Here is a 19,713-nt window from a genome sequence, read left to right as displayed (position 1 = left end):
CTGAAGCCTCATATTGATGTAAAGCCTGGACACTGAACACAGAGGAAGAAAGACGCATTTGGGCTTTTTACAAGAACAGCATAAAAAAAACTGCTAAAATGTTCATGAGGAAAAATGATGACCACTGAGCATGTGTACAAGTTGGCCAGAACAGAGACGGAGCTACAGAACAACATCAAGTCCAGCAGGAACAAGAACAAGCTGGACTGACATCATCACAATGTGGATCTCGTTATCAGGACCGAGTCTGCTATAAGCGACACGAGACACGAGGGCACTGAAGAAAGCTGACCCATCAGGGCGTACAATAACAACCAGACCCTATAACCAATGACCGTTTATTGGACTGTATACTCTAAACAACAGTTTTTCTATTACGTGAGTTAAACAAGGCAGTTTTTTCAATTTTTCTGTTACGATTATTTATTTATTTTTTTGTTTATGCATTTTCTCCCTTTTAGCGCGTCCAATTGCCCGATTGCGTCATACTTCCTCTCCACCGATGCCGATCCCTGCTCTGATTGAGGAGAACGAAGCTAACCCACGCCCCCTCCGACACGTGGGCAGCAGCCGTACGCATCTTATCACCTACACTTTGTGTACGGAGAGAGACACCCTGACAGCACTGTTTTCTCATCTCTGTGCAGGCGCCATCAATCAGCCAGCAGAGGGCGTATATGCACCATGAGAGAGAGACCCCATCCGGCTTAGTCCCACCCATATCTGAACAAAAGGCCAATCGTTGTTCATCTGGCCGCTCAGCCTTAGCCGGCAAGGCAGAGCTGAGATTCGATACGATACGATGTATTCGAGATCCCAGCTCCGGTTCCAGCGTGTGTTTTTACCGCTGCGCGACCTGAGCGGCCCCGTTACCATTATTTCAAATACCCCTCCTACAAGTGCAACACAAAGGTGCAATATGTGATATATTATTCATATTTACATGTATATTATATTGTATTCATAGTAATGCAACTTTAGTGTAAATAACTACACAAGGATTTTAAGGTTTTTCACTTAGTTGTCGTTCTGTTTGCACCTCACTTCTCTTGTACCTCCGTAATACGTTAATTTCCCCAAGGGGATCAATAAAGTCTCATCTCGTCTGTGGACGCATGATAAAACAAAGTGTGCAATATCTGCAGCCTGACATCTTGTGACAAGATGCCAAAAACGAACAAAAACAACAAAAAAGGAGGAAACGATATGGTCGTAACGATAATCCTGAGGTGTAACGTGTGTCTTTATGTGAGGTTCTTATCTGGTTCCAGCAGCTGAGCCGTCGGGCACTGAGCAGCCCTGCAGCAATTTATTTTTAGAACAAGAAAGAAAGAGAGGAGTAAAAATACATGCTGCTTAATAAAAGCCCTACAGCAAACACATTTTATATATATACAGTGTATCACAAAAGTGAGTACACCCCTCACATTTCTGCAGATATTTAAGTATATCTTTTCATGGGACAACACTGACAAAATGACACTTTGACACAATGAAAAGTAGTCTGTGTGCAGCTTATATAACAGTGTAAATTTATTCTTCCCTCAAAATAACTCAATATACAGCCATTAATGTCTAAACCACCGGCAACAAAAGTGAGTACACCCCTAAGAGATTACACCCCTAAATGTCCAAATTGAGCACTGCTTGTCATTTTCCCTCCAAAATGTCATGTGATTTGTTAGTGTTACTAGGTCTCAGGTGTGCATAGGGAGCAGGTGTGTTCAATTTAGTAGTACAGCTCTCACACTCTCTCATACTGGTCACTGAAAGTTCCAACATGGCACCTCATTGCAAAGAACTCTCTGAGGATCTTAAAAGACGAATTGTTGCGCTACATGAAGATGGCCAAGGCTACAAGAAGATTGCCAACACCCTGAAACTGAGCTGCAGCACAGTGGCCAAGATCATCCAGCGTTTTAAAAGAGCAGGATCCACTCAGAACAGACCTCGCGTTGGTTGTCCAAAGAAGCTGAGTGCACATGCTCAGCGTCACATCCAACTGCTGTCTTTGAAAAATAGGCGCAGGAGTGCTGTCAGCATTGCTGCAGAGATTGAAAAGGTGGGGGGTCAGCCTGTCAGTGCTCAGACCATACGCCGCACACTACATCAAATTGGTCTGCATGGCTGTCACCCCAGAAGGAAGCCTCTTCTGAAGTCTCTACACAAGAAAGCCCGCAAACAGTTTGCTGAAGACATGTCAACAAAGGACATGGATTACTGGAACCATGTCCTATGGTCTGATGAGACCAAGATTAATTTGTTTGGTTCAGATGGTCTCAAGCATGTGTGGCGGCAATCAGGTGAGGAGTACAAAGATAAGTGTGTCATGCCTACAGTCAAGCATGGTGGTGGGAATGCCATGGTCTGGGGCTGCATGAGTGCAGCAGGTGTTGGGGAGTTACATTTCATTGAGGGACACATGAACTCCAATATGTACTGTGAAATACTGAAGCAGAGCATGATCCCCTCCCTCCGGAAACTGGGTCGCAGGGCAGTGTTCCAGCATGATAATGACCCCAAACACACCTCTAAGACGACCACTGCTTTATTGAAGAGGCTGAGGGTAAAGGTGATGGACTGGCCAAGCATGTCTCCAGACCTAAACCCAATAGAACATCTTTGGGGCATCCTCAAGCGGAAGGTGGAGGAGCGCAAAGTCTCGAATATCCGCCAGCTCCGTGATGTCGTCATGGAGGAGTGGAAAAGCATTCCAGTGGCAACCTGTGAAGCTCTGGTAAACTCCATGCCCAGGAGAGTTAAGGCAGTTCTGGGAAATAATGGTGGCCACACAAAATATTGACACTTCAGGAACTTTCAATAAGGGGTGTACTCACTTTTGTTGCCGGTGGTTTAGACATTAATGGCTGTATATTGAGTTATTTTGAGGGAAGAATAAATTTACACTGTTATATAAGCTGCACACAGACTACTTTTCATTGTGTCAAAGTGTCATTTTGTCAGTGTTGTCCCATGAAAAGATATACTTAAATATCTGCAGAAATGTGAGGGGTGTACTCACTTCTGTGATACACTGTATATATATATATATATATATATATATATATATATATATATATATATATATATATATATAGATAGAGAGATAGAGAGATAGATAGATAGATAGAGAGAGAGAGAGAGAGAGAGAGAGAGAGAGAGAGAGAGAGAGAGAGAGAGAGAGAGAGAGAGAGAGAGAGAGAGAGAGAGATTTACTGTGTGTGCATATATATATTGGGCTTTACCTGTCATGACCTTCCACCCACTTAAACATAGCCAGTCAAGCACAAAGATAGTGGTTCGAAACCACCGGTCGGCTGGCCGTCATCATGTATCTGCTAGGGCGGGATGACCGGACTATGTGGACGGGGTCTTCAAACGCTGTGTAAGGACCCTGATTAGCAGATAGAGAGGCGCCTGTGCAGAGTGCATGGGTGAAAAAGGGTTCCGCTAAAGGCTGCGCGCGGGTCGTCAGAGGTGTGAGCAGCAATATACAAGATGCTCCCCAGAAACATATTTTTCTCTCTCTAGGTAAAGTTTCTGTTTCTATTAACAGAAGGTTTGTGTCGCTGTGATTCTACACTTACAAAACCTTGAGCACATGTTAAAAGCGATTAGTGTAAAAATCCTGAAATAAAACGGCCTTTTAAATCTTTTCTACTCTCACTGTTGTGAGTCGCTCAGTGCAGGGCAGTTTCTGGGATCTGAAGTGTGGAAACGTTACCTGGAGGTTGTTCAGCGGTTCCATTTTCATGATGGGTCCGGTGCTGCTGAGAGGGAGGCTCACCTCGACTGTCTGGTTAGGACTGATGGGAGTCAGAACCTGCAGCGGACCAGCCGGGGACAGCCCGAAACTACAGACAACACAAAGAGGAACAAACGGGTGACTCTGTGTTACGAACCCTGGTGTGCTCAGCAGCATGCAACATTTTTCCTGACCTCTCGTTCATTAACTTCACTGTGATTGTCACAACACTAATGTTCTTCTCATCAACCAGCAGAAAAAACAAGCTGGAAAAGGGCATGTTCACTTTTCTACACTGGTATGGCAAATCTGTGAGGCTGAACAATGATGCTCATAACAGGAGTGTGTGTGTGTGTGTGTGTGTGTGTGTGTGCACGTGCTTTATCAGGAGATGGAGCAGAATGACGCTCCAGCTGGTGCAGTAACACAATAACAAAAGGCATATTACAATAATCGCTTACACAGTTCATGAATAATAAGGATCAGAGAATCTGCCATTATAATAATAGTATACACACATCAGCCACAACATTAAAACCACCTCCTTGTTTCTACACTCGCGGTCCATTTTATCAGCTCCACTTACCATATAGAAGCACCTTGTAGTTCTACAATTACTGACTGTAGTCCATCTGTTTCTCTGTATACTGTTTTAGCCTGCTTTTACCCTGTTCTTCAATGGTCAGGACCCCCACAGGACCACCACAGAGCAGGTATTATTAATCATTCTCAGCAGTTAGTGTGTGTTGTGCTGGTATGAGTGGATCAGACACAGCAGCGCTGCTGGAGTTTTTAAATACCGTGTCCACTCACTGTCCACTCTGTTAGACACTCCTACCTAGTCGGTCCACCTTGTAGACGTAAAGTCAGAGACGATCGCTCATCTATTGCTGCTGTTTGAGTCGGTCATCTTCTAGACCTTCATCAGTGGTCACAGGACGCTGCCCACGGGGTGCTGTTGGCTGGATATTTTTGGTTGGTGGACTATTCTCAGTCCAGCAGTGACAGTGAGGTGTTTAAAAACTCCAGCAGCGCTGCTGTGTCTGATCCACTCATACCAGCACAACACACACTAACACACCACCACCATGTCAGTGTCACTGCAGTGCTGAGAATCATCCACCACCTAAATAATACCTGCTCTGTGGTGGTCCTGTGGGGGTCCTGACCATTGAAGAACAGCATGAAAGGGAGCGAACAAAGCATACAGAGTTATGTTATGGACGATCGGTGTAATTTACTTTATATAATTGATTCATTACACCTGTTAGGAACGGTTGCAGCTAAACCACACGACTTAGAACACAGTAATTTGAACAGGTGTCCCAATTCTTTTGTCCATATAGCGTATACAGTGTCTCATCAGTGGTTTGAAGCAGGGCTGGGAAGCACCATTAAAGCGAACCATCATGCATTATTCAGCTCAGTCCTGCAGTAGCAAACATCTCGGCCCTGCTCTCACCTGTTCTTATTGAACTGGATCGCAAAGTCAGTCATGACGCTCATGGCCTTGTTGGTCAGCGACAGGTCCAAGTTAATGACACCGCCGTGTCTGGCGAACGTTCCCGAGATCTCCAAGCCCTTAGCCTTCATCGCCGGCAGCCAGACCTGCAAATTAAGACGCAGATGGGTCATTACGAAGCCTCGCCCGGGAGTCCCAGGGTGTATCGTGCACAGTGTGTTAAATATAAAGCGCCGTATGGTGGAAATGTGGACAGACCCTCTAATTACTGGGTACGGTTCAGACACAGTCACTGCTTAGAGGTGTAAAAAAATCAACAATATTAAAATAATAAGCTGTTAAATCTGTGGAAACAGTTTGGGGAAGTAACTTTTCTGTTCCAGCATGACTTCAACCCACAGCGACTTACATTGACAATATATTGTCTAAGCAAGCGAGGATTAAGAGCCTTGCTCAAGGGCCCAACAGTGCCAACCTGGCAGTGGTGGGGTTTGAACCAGTGACCTTTTGATTACAAGTCCAGTACCTTAGCTACTAGGCTACAACTGCCACAGAGACAAACATCTTGGGGAATGCCAGCTGAATTTTAATTTTTAAGGTTTAATACACTACATGGACAAAAGTATTCGGACACCCCTTCTAATCACTGAATTAATGTGTTTTAGGCATAACAATTGCTAACAGGTGTAAAACGCGCTTTCGACTGAGCACAAATTCCCACAGACATACTCCAAAGCCGTGTGAGAAGCCTTCTCAGAAGAGTGGCTGTTGTTATTCTTCTCCTCTATTCTTTTAATATGTTTTGTTTTTTAAATGAGATGTCCATCAAGATCATGGCCAGGCGTCCAAATACTTTTGGCCATATGGTGTATGTACGTATATGCAGATATTAAAGAGCTGTAATATTCACACGTTGTACTGCTCACTGTGCCCCACATGCCCAACGTTCTCCTAATTAATTTCACACCAGGGCTCAATTATGACAAACAGTCTTACCACTTTGGGTGGAACATAGGCTCCTGTGGTCATCCCTACACCCCCGCCGAGATCAAAGAGGTCACTCAGACCCCCTCCAACAGCAGGGGCAGTGCCAAGACCTGCCGGCATGCCCGCCGGAGGTGCATTCAGACCGACACCCATCTGTGAAAGCAAGAGAGTTAAAAATATGCATGAAATCTAAATTAAGTCCAGAAAGCATGTTGTTCTACATCAGTGTTCTACTACTGGAGGTTCTAACCTTCAATCTGACGTAAGCGGTAAAAACATTTGCCTTATGATGCATTACAACTAAAGCGATAAAGAGAGTGTACATCGACCATGTGGAGAAAAGTATTAGCACACTCGCTCTAATTATGAAATATAATGTGTTTCAACCACAACAGATGCGAACAGCTGTAATAAATCAATTATATAAAGAAAATTCTATGCTTCCAACTTTAGGGAAGGCCCCATCCTGTTCCAGCATGAAGAGCCCTGACCTCAGCCTCACTGAACAGCTTTGGAATAAACCAAAACATCAATTGAAGCTTTCCTGACCAACATGCAAAGGCATACAGATGCTCTTTGACTGAATGGGCACAAATTCCCACAGACATGCTTCAAAGTCTTGTTAGAAGCCCTCTCAAATGAGTGGCTGTTTATTAGGATTTTAATGTCATGTTTCACACACTTTGGTTAAGTTAATTACAGGACAGGTAGTTACTGCTTACACAAGATTCAGTTGGGCAGTTGTAGCCTAGTGGTTAAGGTACTGGGCTAGTAATTGAAAGGTCGCTGGTTCAAGCCCCAACCACTGCCAGGTTGCCACTGTTGGGCCCTTGAGCAAGGCCCTTACCCTCAATTGCTTAGACTGTATACTGTCACAGTACCGCAAGTCGCTTTGGATAAAAGCGTCCGCTAAATGCCGAAAACGTAAATGTAAGATTCATCAGTTCACAATTTTTTTATTTTCAATCACAGTCATGGACAATTTTGTATCTCTAATTAACCTGACTGCATGTTTTTGGACTGTGGGAGGAAACCGGAGCCTCCGGAGGAAATCCACACAGACACGGGGAGAACATGCAATCTCCACACGGATTGAACCCAGGACCTTCTTGCTGTGAGGCGACAGTGCTACCCACTGAGCCATATCATTTGTTTTTGAATTGGGATGTCCAACAAGCCTATGGTCAGGTGTCCAAATACTTTTATCCTTATAGTGTACTACGTCATGTCAACACAGATATGAGCAGTAGCCAAAATATCCCTAAGAATCAATGAAGACAATTAATGATGTTTTGTCATTTTAAATATGTTAATAAAATTATTATTTAGTTTATTCAAATAGATTACAAAAGATCCTCAATATAACAGCCCAGGGGTGTTTTAAAAATGCTAAAATCTCAAAGTGAACTTCATCGTTCCTGTATAGTTCCTTTTAAAGCACCCGTTTTTCTCCGTTCCTTACACTTATTTGGTAAGAACAGCTGAATCAGGCAGGTTAAAAGTATTGGTTTAAATAAATCATATAGCTGACTCACCGCAGGACTGCCCCCGATGTCTCCAAGCTGCAGGAAAACACAACAAATAGGTTAGAGTGTTCGCTTCATTTCAGTTTAAGGAAAACTGACGCACTGAACAGGTGGCCAACAAACACGACACAGACTGGAGTGACTTTCCTCCCACTGAGTCCATTATTTTCTGATACCAAGACACTTTTGGTGGAATCTGGGTGGCTTGTCCACTTACAACGATTTTGTTTCTCCAATTTACCTCACTTGGATGTCTTTGGACTGTGGGAGTAAACCCAGGCAGACACAGGGAGAACATGCAAAGTCCACACAGAAAGGACCCGGACCGCTCCACCTGGGAATCGAACCCAGGACCTTGTTGATGTGAGGCAACAGTGCTACCCACCGAGCCACCGTGCCACCCCGTAGTGCATGACGGGTGATAAGAAGTGGCCGCAGACTGAACAATCGTCAGAGGGGGCACGAGGCGAGTTCATATGCGGATCAGCTTTGTGTACGGAGAGCCACACCCTGATCAGAGTACAATGGAGGCCGTAATTTCATCAGTTATGAGGTCCCTATCCGGCTCCTACCTTGTATAAACAACGGCCAATCGTTATTCATGTAGCCGCACACACCAGCCGGATTGCAGAGCTGAGATTCGAACCAACAAGTTCAAAATATCAGCTCTGGTGTGCTAGAGTGTTTTACCGCTGCGCCACCTGAGCGGCTATCCGGCTTTTCTTGATCATGAACAGGGGTTGTGCAGGAGGCAGCGGATTCAAAAATCGGGAACTGGAAATGACTAAATTCGGCAATAAAGGGTGGAAATACAGGAAGAATGTATAGTTTGCTATACATTTCCATTTCCACTTAATATGATTTGTAATATGCTGTTGATTGCAATCATATCTATTACATGCGCAATAGCAAATGATTAAAAAACGTATTATCATCTGTGTTATGATCACATTACAGTCTGGTTAGATTGTGCAAACATTTTATTTAGGATTGTGACCAGATCCACACTGAAGGTATCCTGATGTAAGAAAATAAGAGACACGTTCAGAAAGGAACATTTTCCAGGAGAAAAGAGCTGTAAAAATAATACAGCCTCACTAGAACAAATGGAACCAGTAGAAAAGAGGAAAGAGCAGCAGGGTTTACAACTACACAACAATATTATCAGGTGCACAACCATGTAGGGTAACTACAACTAACATAAACCACCACCAGGACCATACAAACACTACAGATACAAAACTAATAGCATGTAAAGGCATCAGTAAACAGTCTAACTCAGTCTAGAGCAGTAAGGTTACAGCTAGACACGTGTGGGAATCTGGGTCTAGATTGATTGACTAAACTACATCAACAGACCTCTCGCTCACTATACTCAGAGTACGGCTGTGGAGACTGCGCCTCCGACCTGTAGTGGGTGCTCGACTGACAGCCGAAAACAGATACAGTGACGCCGAAGAGACAGAATGAGTGAAATTAGAAGTCTTGGACAGAATAAATGTTAGTCTTAGACAGTCTACACTGAGGAAAGATCAAATACGCCTGTTCTGTGTTTCTAATACATAACATTTGTACCAAGAGATCATGGATGGCACCAAGTACCCAAGAGTTAGTATCGTAAACAATCCTATCTGAGTAGGAAACCTGACTTGAGCACTAAATCCTGCAGTGTGAGAGTCGGCTTGGATCGACATTCATTTCTAAGAACCCAAAAAAATATTCAAACAAACAAATAAATGCATTACGGAGCAGGAAGCAACTTACAGCTCCACTTATACACTCTATATATACACCAAGTGTGCATATTCCTTTTCATTTCACTTCATTTTCAGGCTTGACCACCTCTTTATCCTGGTTAGGGTCACTGCAGGTCTAGTTTCCCAGTAACAGTTCCCGGACAGGATGCCAATCCAACACAAGACCTCGACCATCCTCTCACCCAAACATAGCCAATCATGTGTGTATGGTCGATTCCTGTCTGTCTGGTCAATTACAGCAGTAGTGGGCTAGCAAGATTTACCAGCGAACCACTCAAGCACCCGTGTACATAGTTGAGGATTTAAAATAGCATCACAGCATTAAAAATATTTAATAAAAGTATTTATTTTTCCATCCTGCTGCTGAAATGAAAAACCCTCTGTATTACCGCTACACATCTGCACACAAACACAACAGCAGAAGTGTATCAGCCCCACAGGGACAGCAGCATCCTTTGACTCCATAACCTCACTGAGAATCTACAACAGAGCGAACCACTATTCTTCTCCTAGCTTAATGAAACGTAATTCTCGAACGTGTTTGTGTGTGTTGCCTATTCTCTGTGGTTGATTACCGTTTCAGATTCATCTCCCATCTGCCGGCGGAGCAAAGAGACGAAGAGAAGAAAGCAGAAGAGGAACACACGTCAAACCAAAATACAGGAGAGAAGAAAGAGGCGTCAATAACACCAGCTGTTTCAGGGGTGCAGTCCTACTGGAACAAGAAAGCGCCTACCCTAAACTGTGGAAAGCATGTAATTTCCTTTATATAATAGATTTATTACACCTGTTATAACTGTCAGGGCTGAAACACATGAACACATAATAATAATAAGTGGTGTCCCAACACTTTTGACCATATAGTGTAGGTCTGCATTAATGAACACTGTTACTTGTTAGATTTACAGTTCAGTGTCAGATTTGATGTCTGGCCAAACTCTTTCTCGTAATTCCTTGGCACAGCAGGTCCTATTTGTGCGGAACACCAGCCAGGACATCAGCACCGCTGCCAGTAAGCACTGTAGCCGCCTGAAGAACAGGGCAAGCTGACCGACCGGACTGCTTTAGCACTGACGATCACACCTGAAACAACTGTAGGTTAGATTAAGGTGAGTAGGGTGAATAGAGGAGCTTGTTTAGACGTACCAGGCTGTCCAGGCCTCCACCCAGCAGGTCCACCGCTCCCATCTGCATCGAGGGTGGCACGGTAGCGGCGGGTGGAGCGAGGTCCAGGTTGAGCAGATCACCTAGGAGATCACCCTGGGATGGTATGACTGAGGGGGTGGCATCAGTGGCTGGCACTGCCTGGCCAACGTCTGGACTTTCACTGCTTTCACCACTGAAAGAGAAAGAGAAAGGAAGAAAGCTTAAGAGGACGCGAGGGAGATAAACATGTTTGATGTTTGAGTTTTTTCGATTTGAGCAAACGCTATAAGATTAATATTTTTTATTCATAATTAAGGCCCAACTAAATGTATGGGGAAATTTGCTTAATTTCACAGACTTGGTTGGACTCATAAATTGAATGACAGAATAAATGGAAGGTACAATACACAGCACAGCTACCTTGACGGTTGAATGTAAACCTAGAACATCCAGCGACGATCGCAAATACAAAAGTACTTGTTCGTGTTTTGACCCCCCCGCTCCTCTGCATCCACAGAACTGGTTGTTAGTTTGGACAGTTATCCACATCGTGTTTTTATCCGCTTTACATTTCGACCTTGGACATTTTGCTAGGACCGCCTCATCGTCCAAATTAACCAGTAAACGTGAGGCACTTGAACGCTACACGAATGAAAAATGTTAAATCGCTAAACACAAACCTAAAGTTGGCTCATTTCACGGTCCATGACACGATCTTCATGGACGTGAATTAGGTAGGGTCTTAGCTCTAACTAAGAATTATGACAGTGGTAAGATGTGCAGCAGAAATGACATAGGGTCGATACGGAGGTGCCAGAATTAAAAAAGGGGAAAGTCTACATGACAGTAGTGAGGCCTGCTGTGTTGTATGCCTTGGTGGTGAGGATGAAGCTGCTGCAATATTCGTTAGGAGTTAAGAGGATGGGCAAGGTTTAAACAGGAGTTTATTATGTTTTGACAAAGACAGGGGAGAGATTGATATGGTTTGGGTATCTGCAGAGGAGTTCTATCTGGAGAAAGATGCAGAGGAGGAAAGGGAGGCCAAATATGAATTAATAATGACTAAACTGGGAGATAAAAGTCAAAAATCCTGTTTATAATGAAGAGCATGTAAACTGGTAACCATAAACTCTCAACCTGGTAAATAAATGAGACTGCTAACTGCAAAACTAGATATACCAAACATACAAGTCTACAATTGTTTTCTGATAGACATTTCCTTTAAAATGTGTGCATTAGGGAGTTTGCGGGACTCACGAGCCGGCGCGGGCGGGGAGGCGTTTGTGCTGCACCCCACGGCTACCCTCCACGAAGGCGCTGGGCGGTTTGTGGTAGACAGAGGCCAGTGTCCCGATGTGGCAGATGAGCTCGTCCAGCAGTGTGGGCTCGATCAGGTCAGTCTCCTCCGAAATCAGAGGCTTCTCAGCCAGAACCACCTCCTTGGCGGCCACGGGGTCGGTGGACAGAAGGCGCCAGTAGATGTAGCCACGGTCTCGCAGGTCCGGATTATCAGAATCCTAGAAAAACAGGAGGGGGAATGATGAAGGAGACCGAGTAGAGGTGCAACCATTTGGATTTAAATGATTAGCAGTGTCGGTGCAGCACGCAATAAAGGTCCTGGTGACCTGGGATCAAACCACAGCTCCGTATAAGAGCACAAACTCTAGTTTAAGTAGACAACAGTCCAAGAACACAAATCTGCTGAAACCCTGTTATAAGTTCGTTTTATCACTTGGGTGCAAGTACAGAGAAGATCCTTGATGCTCGTCTTCCTCGAGTCCTGGGTGGAGGATCAAGTCGAGCGAGACAAACAGCTCGGAGGTTGCGTGGTACAGAGCGGGGTTTGATTAGACCTCGAAGGTAACTTGGGGCTGGTCCATTTTTTGCTTTGTAGGCGAGCATCAGTGTTTTAATCTGAATGCGTGCAGCTACAGGAAGCCGGTGAAAAGAACACAGCAGTGGGGTGATGTGGCAGTGTTTAAGTTGGTTAAAAACCAGGCGAGCACCTGCCAGGAGGGAGTTGCAGTAGTCCAGCCATATGATTACAAGTGACTGGACCAGAATCTGAGTGGCTTCCATGGAGAGAAATGTTGTAGAGGAGGAACCGGCACAATCTTGTCATGTTGGCTAGGGATTTAGGGTAGAAAAACATTTTAAAAGTGACACTTTTGGCCAAACGGTTCTGGTAACGAGCTTTTAAAGACCTACGAGTTAAGCCCACATGAAAAGTCAGAACATCTTCACGTCCTTAAGAAAGTGGATAGGACAAAACAAGGTCGGAGAGGACGGGACGGTTCTGTTCATCACATGGTTGAATTTGTAACCATTTCAAATCGTGCATTATTGAAACAGGCGACGTAGTAATAAAACCGGCCAAACGGGGCCAGCGCAGTCCTCTCCCGAGTTCTGTCTTATAGGAGAAGGTTTTATTACAGTAGCAAGATCCTGGCAGCACTGAGAAGTTCCGGTGGCACCGAGTCGTAAAATTAATAATGCCTCAAAGGACACGCTGTGGGTAAGTCTGCAGTAAAGCCCTTAAGATCCAACTCCTACATGTTGGGCTGGATGTAGGGCTGTATTTATAAACCATACTTTGTAATATTTAGAACTTTTATATTGCCACAATACATATTACCTTAAGTGTCTCACCAAGAACATAATGTTTAAAAAATTACTAGTGCATACATACACTGATCAGCCATAACATTAAAACCACCTTCTTGTTTCTACACTCACTGTCCATTTTATCAGCTCCACTTACCATATAGAAGCACTTTGTAGTTCTACAATTACTGACTGTAGTCCATCTGTTTCTCTACATACTTTTTTTAAACCTGCTTTCACCCTGTTCTTTAATGGTCAGGACCCCCACAGGACCACCACAGAGCAGGTATTATTTAGATGGTGGATGATTCTCAGCACTGCAGTGACACTGACATGGTGGTGGTGTGTTAGTGTGTGTTGTGCTGGTATGAGTGGATCAGACACAGCACACCTCACTGTCACTGCTGGACTGAGAATAGTCCACCAACCAAAAATATCCAGCCAACAGCGCCCCGTGGGCAGCGTCCTGTGCCCACTGATGAAGGTCTAGAAGATGACCGACTCAAACAGCAGCAATAGATGAGCGATCGTCTCTGACTTTACATCTACAAGGTGGACCGACTAGGTAGGAGCGTCTAATAGAGTGGACAGTGAGTGGACTCAGTATTTATCCACTCATACCAGCACAACACACACTAACACACCACCACCATGTCAGTGTCACTGCAGTGCTGAGAATGATCCACCACCTAAATAATACCTGCTCTGTGAAGGACAGGGTAAAAAAGTATGTAGATAAACAGACGGACTACAGTCAGTAATTGTAGAACTACAAAGTGCTTCTGTATGGTAAGTGGAGCTGATAAAATGGACAGGGAGTGTAGAAACAAGGAGGTGGTTTTAATGTTATGGCGGATCAGAGAAAGGCTGTTTTCTAAAAAAAACACAGTAGATACGACCCAAACAAGATTATTTAAATACAGCAGACCATTAAAGGGTTAAGACAACGTTTGATGTATAAAGCTTGACAAATAAATTTGACTTGACTGGTGGGGTAATTGAAAAGCCTTTTATTTAGCTGGAAAACACACGTGTGGCCTTAATCTTCTCGAGCGTGTTAAATTGTTTCCTCTGGTGTGACGGACTTGTGTTAAGTGCTGTGCGTATTGCACATTTACACTCCGAGGTTTTAACAAACGCTTCCTGGGACAGAAACGCTTCGTTTATTCTCTCTGTGTTCGTCGGATTAGTTCGGCCTATTAGAACTGAACTTTAAAAAGCTACTTATACTATATGGCCAAAAGTATTTAGACACCTGACCATGAGCTTGTTCGATATCCAATTTAAAAAAACAAATGGTATTATTTCCTCACTGTGGGACTAGAATAGGATTATTAACACATACATGTCATTTTTTTTTTTAATGCATTTTCTCCCCCTTTAGCACGTCCAATCGCCCGATTGCGTCATGCTTCCTCTCCGCCTATGCCGATCCCCGCTCTGACCGAGGAAAACGAAGCTAACCCACGCCCCCGTCCGACACGTGGGCATTAAGCCGTATGCATCTTATCACCCACACACTGACGAGTGTTGTGCCACCTAACGTTGTGTACGGAGAGACACACCGTGAGAGCACTCTTTCCTCATCTCTGTGTAGGCGCCTCTAATCAGCCAGCAGAGGTCATAATTGCACCAGTCTGACAGAGAGAGAGACCCCTATCCGGCTTAGTCCCGCCCCTATGTGAACAACAGGCAAATCGTTGTTCATGTGGCCGCTCAGCCTCAGCCGGCAGGCAGAGCCGAGATTCGATACGATGTATTCGAGATCCCAGCTCTGGTTGCGGCGTGTGTTCTTACCGCTACGCCACCTGAGCGGCCACATATGCGTCATTTAATGGCAAAAAAGGGCTGTTTATTTCATCGTCTTTATATTTTGGTCCATTTTATATTTTATAGGTAGGTTAAAACTGTCAAATGGTATTAAAATTGAATGACCTCTATGTGATCTTTTCAGCTATAACAACAGTCAGGCTCCTCACAAGACAAGCATGTCTGTGGGAATTTGTGCCTATTTGCTCAAAAGAGCATTTGTATGACTGGGCAATGATGTTGGTCAAAAAAGTCTCAATTGAAATCCCAGTTCATTCCAAAGCTGTTTACTGGGGCTCTGCGGAGGCCACTGGAGTTTACGGCTGTACAGCGCTATCAGAAATAATTGAAGTCTATTATTTTCGGTGCAGTTCTGCCACCAGGGATTCGACCTCTTCTGTTTTGCAATCACTGTGTGTATGTGTGTGTGTGTGTGTGTGATCTCTCACCTGTGTGGCGAGGCTGAGCACTTGCTGGACGAGCTCCTGGGTCTCGGTGGGTTTCTTCAGGAACAGCTTGACGATTGCCGTCAGGAGCTGCAGCTGCACCTGAACCAGCAGAGCACAGGAGTGGGTTCATATCACGCTCACGAGCACATTAATTACAACAGTCCTCGCTCTGAAGCTAGCAGGATTTAGGAAAGTAGAGAGGGCCATCGGGACACGACCGGAGACTCCGAAGCGCCTTGCCCGACGCATGATTCTCAGACCTAATTACAGTCGGAATAAGATTCCCGGATCTCCCGTGTGAGACTGGACACGCACAAATACGTCGAAAGGTCCGAACTAATCTGGTCTGAGTCACAAGAGTGTTTGAGACATGAATCTCTTAGATTTACTAGGAGCAGCGGTCTCAGCTGCTGGAAACACAGGACTGATTATTTCTGAGGACTCTTTATTAGAATCCACCTGCTTTCCATCAAGGTTTTTGTTTCATTTCATTCCAAATTCAGCACACACAAGCACTTAGTGCAAACGTTCTGGAGAGAGTGAGCTATCTGTATTTAGTCTCCAGTGCACCAAACCTTCCATGCCACTTAATAGCACGCAATTACAGACTATTTTAAGAGACCTGGAGTCTTAATGGTGGGCCGGAGTATTGAAATGCTGCGTCATATGACACAGCGCTTTTAAAACAGCGAAGCGTTACCTGCGTGCTTTCATCATGGAAACCCTCCATGAAGCTCTCCAGCAGCTCGTCTGCGTTATCGATCCTCTCTGCGTATTCACCCACGATCCAGATCATGGCTGCCCGTGCCTCTGGTTCATCCAGAGAGTCCAGGTTCTCACAAAGGGTGGCAATCACACTCTCATACCTGCACACACACACACACACACACACACAATTTCAATTAGCATTCACAGATTATTTATTTATGTTTACTGATGAAAGTTCATGCCAAGATGGGTTAGTCTGTTAAATCTACCGCTTAGGCCGCTCAGGTGGCGCAGCGGTAAAAAGACACGCTGCAACCAGGGCTGGATTCTGAGTGCGTGGTATCGAATCCAGCTCTGCTTCACCGGTTCGAGGCTGGGCGGCTGTATGAGCAACGATTGGCCGGTTGCTCAGTTGGGGGGCGGGACAAAGAACCGGATGTGGGTCTCTCTCTGTCAGAACGCGATTACGACCTCTGCCGGCTGATTAGAGGCGCCTGCACAAGAGATGAGGAAGAGTACCCTTAGGGTGTGTCTCTCCGCATGCAGGTGGCAAAAATGCATCCGGCTGCTGCTCATGTTTCGGAGGGGATGCGGGTTAGCTTCGATCTCCTCGGTCAGGGCGGTTAGGTGGCGCAGCGGTAAAACACACACAAGCACACTGGAGCTGGGATCTCGAATACATCAAATCGAATCTCAGCTCTGCCATCGGGCGGGGAAGTAGTGCATTGATCAGGGTGTGTCTCTCCGTACACAGGGCCGATCCGCATTAGCACTCGCCTAGTGCAGGTGAAAAGATGCATACGGCTGCTGCTGCCCACGTGTCGGAGGGGGGTGGGTTAGCTTTGTTCTCCTCAATCAGAGCAGGGGTCGACATTAGTGGAGAGGAAGCATGACGCAATCGGGCAATTGGATCTCAGGTATTTAGGACATTATGTCAATATATATTTCATGGTGACGGGAATTTGGCAAAATTCGGCCCGTCTCTTTTTTTTATCATGTGTGAATGTGTTAATCAGGTATGGCTGATGCAACATCTAGGGTATATTACTTGGTCCTTACTACTATTTGCTTTGTATGTATGCAGTCACTAATTGTACAGCATCTTGTATAGCATCTTGAGGTCTGGAATCTGCTCCCCCATTTTCCCCCTCGCCAACTGGTCTGCTTTTCCATTGCCTACTAATCCACAGGGCCCCGTCGATGTGATCGGTGAGGTTGAGTTTTTTTTTCATCACTTTTAGTAAAGTGGTCGAGCGTGCAGGCTTTCAGTGTTTGCAGACAGAAATCCGCACGTATCAGGGCATTAGCATTAACAGAGCTTAGCACAAGCACTACAAAACTCTTCAATATGACCCGATAAATCTGATAAAGCCATTTACTGGAATATATTCTGAAGTGACATTTTTCATTTCTGGGACTTAGCGGACGCTTTTATTCAAAGCGACTCACAATTTTGACTGCACACAAGATATTGAGGGTTAAGGGCCGCGCTCAGGGACCCAACAGTGGCAACATGGTGGTGGTGATCTGAGCTACAACTGCCCTAAGATCATTATTTGCCTTAGAGAATGTGAAGTAAATTATCATAGTTTTTTATTTATTCTGTTTATGCATTTTCCCTTTTTCTTCCAATCTAGTCATATCCAATTACTCAGTTGTATCTCCTCCAAGGTTACAGACCCCCAACAGGGCGTGCCTGACACACGCCCCCTGTTAGAACGCTGAAATCAAAACTTAGAACAAAAGCTTGAATAGAAAAGAATGCCTATACAACCAGAAGCACCGGAGGCGCTGGAGAGGCACCTACTTGTTGGGGTACTTGCGGAAGATGTCCTTGATGACCACAATAGCCTCCTGCACCACATAGTTCACTTTGGTCTGAATGAGATCCAGCAGGGTGCTGACACAGCGCTCGGCTGATTGCTGAAGCACAAACGGTGAGAGAAAAGGAAGAGAGGAAATGATTACGGATGTCTCTGTCTGTTATGCCCACTGTGGAAATCAATGTTTAATCAGCACTAATTTTCAGATATTCGTGTAATCAGGTTAACACATTTAGGGAGCTTCAGTTTGGGGAAATCTGAATCAATCAGTTCGGCTGTTTTTTTTTTTTCCATTAAAGATTAAATAATGTGTGTGGAGTATTCGGCCCTAGGGTCAGGTTTTCATCCATGTCCTCTGAGCCCTAACACAACCCTCAACTCGTTTACACAGGGCTCATATCTGCACTAATACCATCCCTACATAATGTAATAATAATAATAATAATATAACAGGTACGATTTTAGTCCAAACTGATTTCCAGACTGTGCTGTTATATTAAAAAAGGTGTCGCACTGTCCCCCAGTGGGACGCGGTGGCTTAATACGCAAGCCCGCCCACCACCAGACCAGAGTCAGCCTAGTTCTAACCTACATTTACACACTAGCTCTCTCCTCTGTCATGTACCCGGACCCCACCAGGCAGAAATTTTAAGATGGACTGAGGCAGCATCCTTGTGTTTACTTGACCCTTCAAGCAATCAGATAGCTATTTTATCTGCAGAAGTATTCATTCATAAGGGGCGCTTAGGTGGAGCAGTGGTAACATACACTAGCCCAGGGTTTTTTCAAACTCACATGCTGTCCATAATTTTTACCCTGACCCAGGCAACACAAACAATGCATCAAAACAAAACACAAAACATGCTTAATAAATAAAAACGGTGGCAATCTGGTCACACTGTGATTTACAAGATGTAACATAAGGCCTCCACAAAGAGGCATTTGTGTACAAGTTTATTTTGTGTTTGTGCCTGTTAAAATAGTATTCAATTATTATTCATTTGAATAATATTTGAATTAATTCATTCATGTTTGAATTAATGCATTTTCTCCTTTTTTTCTCCCGATTTTTAGTGCGTCCAATTTCTACGCCCCCTCCGAAATGTGAGCAGTAGCCGACTGCATCGTTTTACCTGCACGAGGCGAGTTCATACGCGGATCATCTATGTGCACCCTGATCGCATTATTCCTCTACTCTGTACAGATGCCATCAATCGTCCCTATCCGGCTCCCTCCCTGGATGACCGACATCCAATCGTTGTCCATGTAGCTGTCCAGCCCAGCCGGATGGCGGAGCTGAGATTAGATATGTTGTATTCGAAATCCCAGACCTGGTATGCTAGCGTATTTTACCAACGCGCCACCTGCAACCCATTTTTTTTTACCCATTTTAGAAAAACCTGCACTAGCACACTACTTGTCAGTGCGCTCTAAGTGCCGGTCTCAAGTCCAAATAAAATAAGGAGGGTTTCATCAGCAAGGCCATCCAGCATAAAACACTGTGCCAAATCAGGTAAGCCAGGGGTCATCAAACTACGGCCCGATGCTTTAATTTGACCGGCCCCTTTAACCACAGCAGCAATACATGTTGTCTGGCCCCTGTTCATCTTCGAACTCACAGTATTATAACGGGGAAAAAAATAACAAAGGAGTCTCAGTAGATTATACGGCAGCGATCCAACGGGTGGCGCTCCAAG

The 19,713-nt window shown here is 44.7% G+C and overlaps 1 protein-coding gene across 3 annotated transcripts in view; it reads right to left on the bottom strand.

Annotated features, from left to right (window-relative positions):
- Positions 1–19,713, bottom strand: part of ap1b1 (adaptor related protein complex 1 subunit beta 1) — a 53,908-nt gene that overhangs the window by 17,961 nt on the left and 16,234 nt on the right. For 2 of the 3 annotated variants that reach the window (XM_063017477.1, XM_063017475.1), the window contains exons 10-19: positions 18,001–18,116; positions 16,186–16,351; positions 15,486–15,584; positions 11,881–12,140; positions 10,624–10,816; positions 10,053–10,073; positions 7,730–7,756; positions 6,204–6,347; positions 5,208–5,353; positions 3,725–3,854 (exon numbers count right to left, since the gene is read on the bottom strand). In XM_063017477.1, the coding sequence (XP_062873547.1) occupies positions 3,725–3,854; positions 5,208–5,353; positions 6,204–6,347; positions 7,730–7,756; positions 10,053–10,073; positions 10,624–10,816; positions 11,881–12,140; positions 15,486–15,584; positions 16,186–16,351; positions 18,001–18,116 (1,302 nt within the window). The remainder of the gene's footprint in view (positions 1–3,724; positions 3,855–5,207; positions 5,354–6,203; positions 6,348–7,729; positions 7,757–10,052; positions 10,074–10,623; positions 10,817–11,880; positions 12,141–15,485; positions 15,585–16,185; positions 16,352–18,000; positions 18,117–19,713) is intronic. The other variant, XM_063017476.1, reaches the window with a different exon arrangement.

This window comes from Trichomycterus rosablanca, chromosome 21 (genome assembly GCF_030014385.1).
Source record: "Trichomycterus rosablanca isolate fTriRos1 chromosome 21, fTriRos1.hap1, whole genome shotgun sequence".
NCBI lineage: Eukaryota > Metazoa > Chordata > Actinopteri > Siluriformes > Trichomycteridae > Trichomycterus > Trichomycterus rosablanca.
This window is presented reverse-complemented; position numbering and strand designations above follow the sequence as displayed.